The 10,000-nt window shown below is 44.3% G+C and overlaps 1 protein-coding gene across 1 annotated transcript in view; it reads right to left on the bottom strand.

The window, feature by feature from the left end:
• The window catches only part of supt20 (SPT20 homolog, SAGA complex component), a 43,401-nt gene that overhangs the window by 20,245 nt on the left and 13,156 nt on the right, over positions 1-10,000 (bottom strand). Inside the window, 8 exon segments of the mRNA XM_045690212.1 lie at positions 201-304; positions 2,168-2,351; positions 2,354-2,461; positions 6,447-6,653; positions 6,863-6,971; positions 8,152-8,266; positions 9,819-9,851; positions 9,962-10,000. The exon segment at positions 9,962-10,000 is cut by the window's right edge and continues 131 nt beyond it. Of these exon segments, the coding sequence (XP_045546168.1) occupies positions 201-304; positions 2,168-2,351; positions 2,354-2,461; positions 6,447-6,653; positions 6,863-6,971; positions 8,152-8,266; positions 9,819-9,851; positions 9,962-10,000 (899 nt within the window).

Consider the following 10,000-nt stretch of genomic DNA (forward strand, 5'->3'; position numbering starts at 1 on the left):
TATCCAGTCTCTGTGGTAGGCAGTGTGTTGTATCAGTCTCTGTGGTAGGCAGTGTGTTGTATCAGTCTCTGTGGTAGGCAGAGTGTTGTATCAGTCTCTGTGGTAGGCAGAGTGTTGTATCAGTCTCTGTGGTAGGCAGAGTGTTGTATCAGTCTCTGTGGTAGGCAGTGTGTGTGTGCGCGCGTGCGTGTGTTTTATACCTGTTTGTGTGGTTGGTTGCATGGTAGGCATCAGTCCTCCTAGACCACTCAGGTTGAGACCAGGACCCAACATTTGACTAGAATTCATCAGAGTCTGGGGACTGCTGAGAGACATGGAAAGAGAGACAGAGATTACAGAGTGAGAGACAGAGAGGGAATGAGGGAAATAAGTATTTGACCCCTCTGCAAAACATGACTTAGTACTTGGTGGCAAAACCCTTGTTGACAATCACAGAGGTCAGACGTTTCTTGTAGCTGGCCACCAGGTTTGCACACATCTCAGGAGGGATTTTGTTCCACTCCTCTTTGCAGATCTTCTCCAAGTCATTAAGGTTTCGAGGCTGACGTTTGGCAACTCGAACCTTCAGCTCCCTCCACAGATTTTCTATGGGATTAAGGTCTGGAGACTGGCTAGGCCACTCCAGGACCTTAATGTGCTTCTTCTTGAGCCACTCCTTTGTTGCCTTGGCCGTGTGTTTTGGGTCATTGTCATGCTGGAATACGACCCATTTTCAATGCCCTGGCTGAGGGAAGGAGGTTCTCACCCAAGATTTGACGGTACATGGCCCCGTCCATCATCCCTTTGATGCGGTGAAGTTGTCCTGTCCCCTTAGCAGAAAAACACCCCCAAAGCATAATGTTTCCACCTCCATGTTTGACGGTGGGGATGGTGTTCTTTGGGTCATAGGCAGCATTCCTCCTCCTCCAAACACAGCGAGTTGAGTTGATGCCAAAGAGCTCCATTTTGGTCTCATCTGACCACAACACTTTCACCCAGTTGTCCTCTGAATCATTCAGATGTTCATTGGCAAACTTCAGACGGGCATGTATATGTGCTTTCTTGAGCAGGGGGACCTTGCGGGCGCTGCAGGATTTTAGTCCTTCACGGCATAGTGTGTTACCAATTGTTTTCTTGGTGACTATGGTCCCAGCTGCCTTGAGATCATTGACAAGATCCTCCCGTGTAGTTCTGGGCTGATTCCTCACCGATCTCATGATCATTGTAACTCCACGAGGTGAGATCTTGCATGGAGCCCCAGGCCGAGGGAGATTGACAGTTCTTTTGTGTTTCTTCCATTTGCGAATAATCGCACCAACTGTTGTCACCTTCTCACCAAGCTGCTTGGCGATGGTCTTGTAGCCCATTCCAGCCTTGTGTAGGTCTACAATCTTGTCCCTGACATCCTTGGAGAGCTCTTTGGTCTTGGCCATGGTGGAGAGTTTGGAATCTGATTGATTGATTGCTTCTGTGGACAGGTGTCTTTTTTACAGGTAGCAAGTTGCGGTTAGGAGCTCTCCCTTTAAGAGTGTGCTCCTAATCTCAGCTCGTTACCTGTATAAAAGACACCTGGGAGCCAGAAATCTTTCTGATTGAGAGGGAGTCAAATACTTATTTCCCTCATTAAAATGCAAATCAATTTATAACATTTTTGACATGCGTTTTTCTGGATTTTTTTGTTATTCTGTCTCTCACTGTTCAAATAAACCTACCATTAAAATTATAGACTGATCATTTCTTTGTCAGTGGGCAAACGTACAAAATCAGCAGGGGATCAAATACTTTTTTCCCCTCACTGTATATGAGCAACGAGCAGGAAGAGAGAGGAGACCGACGGAGTACAGACTGCAAGTGACAGTCATAGTGAGAGACAATGTTTTAGTCTAGTCTCTCCAGTCAGAAGCTTCACCAGACAGATCCTCCTGCCTACAGAGAAACGGAAGCCTTACCGAAACGGATAGAGGAAGTAGATTGGTGCAGTGGTTTTCAAACCTCTTCCCAGGGATCCCCCCCAGACGTTTCACAATGTTGTTGTGAACTAGTTTACCTGATTCACCTAGTCAGACACTTGATGATTAGTTGACGAATGGAATCAGGTTTCGCTTACTCCGGAATAGATTAAATACATGGAAGAGCTGGGGATCCCCGAGGAGAGGTTTAAGAACCACTAGACTATGTCAGTCCTTACCAGACAGATCCCACCACATTGATGAAGTTGAGTCCAGCAGGGTTAGCCATGACCTGAGAGGAGGTGGTTCCCGTTGGGATGGAGGTTCCCATGGTGGGTAGAGGGATGGTCATGACGGGCAAAGCCTGGGACAGGGACAGCTGCTGCTGGGGGTACGGAGCCAGGAGGGCCTGGGGCTCCAGAGGGGTGGGGTTGACAGAGGACGGGAGGGGACAGAGGGAGAGGAGGGAGTCGGGGGGTGAGGGGTGGAACAGGGGGTGCTGGTGGGGGTGGAGGGTTTGGGGGTCCCCGATCCTGAGAGAGGAGGTCAGAGACAAGAGAGGGAGAGAAAAGAGAGTCAGGAAGAAGAGGCGGAGGGAAGCGGGGGTCAGGAAGATGGGGGGGTGAGAAGAGGGGGGGGTCAGGGTGAAGAGGGGGAGAGAAGAGGGGGTCAGGGTGAAGAGAAGAAAGGGTCAGGGTGAAGAGGGGGAGAGAAGAAAGAGTCAGGGTGAAGAGGGGGTCAGAGAGAAGGCATTTGCAGGGCACAGAGTTATTTTTTAAGAAGATTGAGCTGTGTAAGGTAAGTGTAAGGGCCTGTTTCCAACGACAATATGGGACACCCAGTACAAATAGCCACGAGTCCATTCTTTAGTTAATGGGCATAAATAGATGGCCATGAGGACCTTTATTCTTCTTCCAACAGGTATCAGAGAATTCTGCTTTCATTTTATTCCATATAATGGGAGTCCTGTGAAGCCTGTTATTCCATATAATGGAAGTCCTGTGAAGCCTGTTATTCCATATAATGGGAGTCCTGTGAAGCCTGTTATTCCATATAATGGGAGTCCTGTGAAGCCTGTTATTCCATATAATGGGAGTCCTATGAAGCCTGTTATTCCATATAATGGGAGTCCTATGAAGCCTGTTATTCCATATAATGGGAGTCCTATGAAGCCTGTTATTCCATATAATGGGAGTCCTATGAAGCCTGTTATTCCATATAATGGGAGTCCTATGAAGCCTGTTATTCCATATAATGGGAGTCCTATGAAGCCTGTTATTCCATATAATGGGAGTCCTGTGAAGTTTTTGCATAATCATATATTGCAGGTGAACAGTTGTCTTGCCTCGAGCACAGCCTTTGTCCAATTTTGAATTTCTGGGCCTCTTCCCAGCTTATTCCATATAATGGGATAAGGTGGGAATACCCTAATCAGAGCAATTGAGTTACTTTCAACATTTGAATGTATAACAGCATAAAATTAAGAGATAAATTGTTTAAGTCTTTCAACAGGAGATTGTCCACTGGGGTTCGTATTGGGTTATGTATATCTTGGATTCAATTAAATGTCTTACTTGCAGATACCCCAAGAATTGTCTGTGTGGTACAGCACAGTTTTGTTGGAGTTGCTGAAACGATAGCAAGGAGTCACCATCAAACATATCTGATATTAACCCGATACCTGTCTGGTACCAGAAGTGGTCAAATGTGTTCAGAGATGCCAGGAGGAAAGATCTTGTTATTAGTCGGAGAAGAAAAGTTATCTTTTCTCCCAAGCTGTTTACAAATATATCTCCAGATCATAAAGGTGCTGTTAAGAAGTTTCTGTCTCCAATCATAACACTGACTAATGAGTATGGAAATGTGAAGGAGGAGTCATTACCGAGCCAATTAGAGCAACATTCAGCTCCGAGCCAATTAGAGCAACATTCAGCTCCGAGCCACTGTGTCATTCTGCGAGCATGACATGCCCAGTTATAAAATAGTATTAATAATTAATTAGGTAGTGCCAGGTCTCCTACATTATATGGTAGCAGCAGTTTACTAACTTTAAACCTTGGTCTTTTTCTGTGCCATATAAAAAGTCTGACAGGTATTTATTGAGGTCATTAAAATGATTTTCGTTATATTTATATATATATTACTGTGGATATAGATACTTTTGTACCTGTTTCCTCCAGCATCTTCACAAGGTCCTTTGCTGTTGTTCTGGGATTGATTTGCACTTTTCGTACCAAAGTACGTTCATCTCTAGGAGACAGAACGTGTCTCCTTCCTGAGTGGTATGATGGCTGTGTGGTCCCATGGTGTTTATACTTGCTTACTATTGTTTGTACAGATGAACGTGGTACCTTCAGGCGTTTGGAAATTGCTCCCAAGGATGAACCAGACTTGTGGAGGTCTACAATTTTTTTTCTGAGGTCTTGGCTGATTTCTTTTGATTTTCCAATGATGTCAAGCAAAGAGGCACTGAGTTTGAAGGTAGGCCTTGAAATACATCCACAGGTTTTAGATGCACTATTGTAAAGTGGCTGTTCCACTGGATATCATTAGGTGAATGCACCAATTTGTAAGTCGCTCTGGATAAGAGCGTCTGCTAAATGACTTAAATGTAAGGTACACCTCCTATTGACTCAAATTATGTCAATTAGCCTATCAGAAGCTTCTAAAGCCATGACATCATTTTCTGGAATTTTCCAAGCTGTTTAAAGGCACAGTATGTGTATGTAAACTGGAATTGTGATACAGTGAATTATAAGTGAAATAATCTGCCTGTAAACAATTGTTGGAAAAATGACTTGTGTCATGCACAAAGTTGCTGTCCTAACCGACTTGCCAAAACTATAGTTTGTTTAGAAGACATTTGTGGAGTGGTTGAAAAACGAGTTTTATGTAAACTTGTATGTAAACTTCTGACTTCAACTGTACATATAAATGCGACCAGGATACAGTCTGGGGAAAACATTCATTTTGATCAGATGAATTCTACCCAACCGTGGTAATGGCAGGTCCATCCATCTGTCTAGGTCTTCCTTAACTTCCCTCAGTACAGGTACAAAGCTGCTGTTGGACAGGTTGAAGTTCATAAAATGTTTTTACACCAAGATACACGAAAAAAAAATACATTTGTCCAATTGAACGTGAAGTCATTCGAAATGTTGTTGTCACTCAAGCTCCCTACGGGGCATAGCTTCTGACTTACACAAATACATTTTGTAACTCAAAATTCATTTTGATTAGGCATGGGTCCCCAGATCCTCAAAAGGTTATACAGCTGCACCACCGAGAGCATCCTGAGTGGTTGCATCACCGCCTGGTATGGTAACTGCTCGGCATCTGTCCGTAAGGCGCTAGAGAGGGTAGTGCGTACAGCCCAGTACATCACTGGGGCCAAGCTTCCTGCCATCCAGGACCTTTATACCAGGCGGTGTCAGAGGGAAGCCCAAAAAATTGTCAGAGACTCCAATCACCCAAGTCATAGACTGTTCTCTCTGCTACCACACAGCAAGCCGTACCGGAGCGCCAAGTCTAGGACCAAAAGTCTCCTTAACAGCTTCTGCCCCCAAGCCATAAGACAACTGTTAATCAAATGGCCACCAAACTATTTACATTGACACCCCCCCATTTGTTTTGTACACTTCTGCGACTCGCTGTTTATTATCTATGCATAGTCAATTTACACCTACCTACATGTACAAATTACCCCAATAAACATTGGCTCGGTACCCCCTGTATACAGCCTCGTTATTGTTATTTTATTGTGTTACTTTTTACTTTAGTTTATTTAGTAAATATTTTCTTAACTCTTCTTGAACTGCACTGTTGGTTTATGGCTTGTAAGTAAGCATTTCACCGTAAAGTCTACACTTGTTGTATTCGGCGCATGTGGCAAATAAAGTTTGATTTGATAAAAAGAGCTAAAGCAATAGTTAGATGAATAGTTAAATATCATCTGCATATAGAGATATAATGTGGGTTTGTTTTCCAATCTCAAACCTGTCAGACCTTCCTGGGTACGTATAGCCTCCGGCAGGGGCTCAAATACCAAGGCATGATAGGCTGACTGATAGACTGACTGATAGACTGACTGATAGACTGACTGATAGACTGACTGATAGACTGACTGATAGGCTGACTGATAGGCTGACTGATAGACTGACTGATAGACTGACTGATAGGCTGACTGATAGGCTGACTGATAGGCTGACTGATAGGCTGACTGATAGGCTGACTGATAGGCTGACTGATAGGCTGACTGATAGGCTGACTGATAGACTGACTGATAGACTGACTGATAGACTGACTGATAGACTGACTGATAGGCTGACTGATAGGCTGACTGATAGACTGACTGATAGACTGACTGATAGGCTGACTGATAGGCTGTTTGACAGGACAGACAGACAGACAGACAGACAGACAGACAGACAGACAGACAGACAGACAGACAGACAGACAGACAGACAGACAGACAGACAGACAGACAGACAGACAGATCAGGTCAGGTCAGGTACTCACTCTGTGTCGACCCCATGGGAGATAGGGCTGCCGGGGACAACAACCCCACCTGTCCTAACTGCCCCCCCAGCTGTAACCCCTGTCCCAGCTCCACAGAGTGCTTCCTACTCAGAGACTGGGGCTTGACTGAGCCAGGGCCTGTTCCTGGAGGGGGGGTAGGACACTTAAGGAGACCACTGGTAGCCTGGGATGAACTATACAGGTTACCTGGAGAGAGAGATATGGAGAGAGGAGGTGGGGTGGAGGAGGGGAGGGAGAGAAAGAGGAAGCAGGGTGAGAGAGGGGGAGAGGAAGGGGGAGAAAGAGGGGGGAGAATAGGAGTTAGCACTAATCAGATGTGCGATTGGGGAGTGAACAACAACTTTGTGGAATGAGATGCAGCCCCAGACCTCCAGGCTGGTTAGAGAGGGGGTTACCCATGGAGCTGCTGCCCGACGCGGAGGGTAGTTTGATAGGGGGAGGCCGGTGCTTCACCCCCTTCCCCAACACACCTGACGACTGAACCAGGGCTGATAGACCATCCGCCTGGGGACACACAACGGGCATTAGGTGAATCAACAACATCAACCAGTTCCGTCTCTCTGCTGGGTGAGAGCCGGTTCTATAGTGTGTCATGACTCTCCTGTGAGGATCCAAAGGATCAGGTTAGAGGGGGATCAGCTCTACAGTGATCTCTCTCCCGTGGCGGAGAGAGAGAGAGAGAGAGAGAGAGAGAGAGAGAGAGAGAGAGAGAGAGAGAGAGAGAGAGAGGCAGCAGACGATTCCTTTCGGGGGCCTAGTTTGAGTGATCGGAAAGTCTGTGTGCCTTATGATGAGTTTACCGCCCAAAACTACAACATTGGACATTGGACACCGGGACAATATATTTCATCCTCCGAATGTTGGTAATGATGAGAGATGGAACGTGGGAAATGAATGTCTATTTTGAAATGTCATTAAAAGTTGCATGAAGACATTATAATGAAAACATTGTAACTTGAAGAGTTCATACGGTGTATATCATGTTTACATACTTTACGTTGTGTGGAAAATATCCAGGATAAAAATATATATATTTTTTGTGACGATAAGATTGTGATTTTAGTTCTCTAAACGAGATCATAGTAAATCGTAACTAGCTACGCCCCAGGGAACCCAGAGAGCGTGTCAGCAAGACGTACAACGCCCCCTTCTACCCGAGGGTTTAAAGCATTTGAGTTAAGAATGAACATATCAGACTAGAAGGGCCACAAGCTACAGCTGAGGTCTACGATTAATCACGACCCCGAAACGCAACACGAGGTTGAAGAAGACAAAGGAACCTCTTAACAATCAATGCTACGGTTGTATTAGTCCACTAGGGACTTTTTTTTATCATATTACATTTATAACCAATAACCTATACGTGTGTGTATCTTGTAATATCGTTTAGCTTGTTAGTAAATAAATAATCAAATACATTTGTGTGGTACAGAATAATTAGTAAGACTCGGGTTTGTGCAGATTGACGAAGTCAACGATGTTCAGAATGAGACTGATGTGAGGAAATGATTAATTGATGACTGATATGAGGAAATTATTAATTGATGACTGATATGATGTCTATATAGTTAATTCGGGAAACAAACTTTTCCCGTGGTGCCCCAAATTCCTAATGAGTTAATTGTTACATAAATAGCAGTCATCACATTAATGATAGTCACGACAAGTGTGTGTGTTGTGGTACCTCTGTCTCTCTGCTGGGTGAGAGACGGTTCTGTCCCACGAATCCTGAGTTATGAGACATCTTCACCTGGCACTTCACGTCTGACTCATACACACCCTTATACTGAGACAGGAACCTAAAACACACACACACACACACACACACACACACACACACACACACACACACACACACACCGGTATTAACACAAACACATCACGCCTGACTCATACACACCCCTTATACTGGGACAGGAACCTCGGAAAAACAACATTTTTTGTCAACAACATAAAACACAGTCAACCGCCCACAACACAGTCAATCCAGTCAACCGCCCACAACACAGTCAAACCAGTCAACCGCCCACAACACAGTCAAACCAGTCAACCGCCCACAACACAGTCAACAGCCTACAACACAGTCAAACCAGTCAACCGCCTACAACACAGTCAACCACCTACAACCAGTCAACACAGTCAACAGCCTACAACACAGTCAACAGCCTACAACACAGTCAACACAGTCAACTGATATAGGAATTTATATGATTTATAATGACTAAAGTATTCCACCCTGAAATGTATGATGAATTAGAATTATAAGACTGTAATTCTCTAATGTGTGTGCATAGGACAAGTTAAGACTTTACTATTTAGCGATGTAAGTGAGACATTTAAGGAGAAGAGAGACTGTCGACAGACAACTTGTGATAGACAACTGTGAAACTGATAACAGGAAGAAGGTTTCCCCACCCAGGGAGGGGAGAAACCATTAGGCTTGCAGTAGATTATGAAACATATTGAAGCAATGTATTTGTTGGAAAATTATTGTAAATAACATTGACAGTGTTAGAGAAGAGGGGCATTTATAAGGGGTACGGTATGACCAAATGTGAGGTTTAAAAGACTATGTGCATAGTATGATTTTCAGAACGTTCTCTGAATACATTTTTGCAGACTGGGACTTTGTCTAATTCTTCATTAACCAGGGATTTACAACCCCTGGGAATTATTCAAAGCTTGAGTTGAGTTCACAACATTGGGATAAAAATTATCGTGACAACAACACAGTCAACAGCCTACATACACCAGTCAACAGCCTACAACCAGTCAACAACACAGTCAACAACACAGTCAACAACAGTCAACAACACAGTCAACAGCCTACAACCAGTCAACAGCCTACAACCAGTCAACAGCCTACAACCAGTCAACAGCCTACAACACAGTCAACAGCCTACAACACAGTCAACAGCCTACAACACAGTCAACAGCCTACAACACAGTCAACAGCCTACAACAGTCAACCACCTACAACCAGTCAACCGCCTACAACACAGTCAACAGCCTACAACCAGTCAACAGCCTACAACCAGTCAACAGTCAACAACACAGTCAACCATATGACTGGACAGATACTGATCCAATAACTTATTGAATAAGTGCTTACTGAAAGTTAAATGTGTTACCTTTTTAGGTATTTTAACTGTGTAAATGTCTAATTGTTAAAATGTTTGTAATGTCTACCACTGTCTTTCAACGTAAACTGTAAAGTATTTTGTCTGTAATGTCTTTTTCGACCCCAGTAAGACTAGTTTTTTCCAATGGCGTCAGCTAATCGGGATCCTAATCAAACCAAACAGCCGACAACACAGAACAGAAGCACACAGTCACTGTTAGTCCACTTACCGATCGGCATCTATCTTTGAGCCTATTAGGAAACTGGTGGGAAAAAGACAAGAAAAAAAAAATCTAAGTCAAAATATTCTGTTTCTAGAATGTTACATTAAATTGTCCTCTGCCGCGTTGCACCCCCCCCTTACTGTCCTTACGCTGGGTGTATAAGCTGAAGATCGCTGCTGTCCTCCTCA

Source organism: Salmo salar, chromosome ssa11, assembly GCF_905237065.1.
Source record: "Salmo salar chromosome ssa11, Ssal_v3.1, whole genome shotgun sequence".
In the NCBI taxonomy this organism is placed as follows: domain Eukaryota; kingdom Metazoa; phylum Chordata; class Actinopteri; order Salmoniformes; family Salmonidae; genus Salmo; species Salmo salar.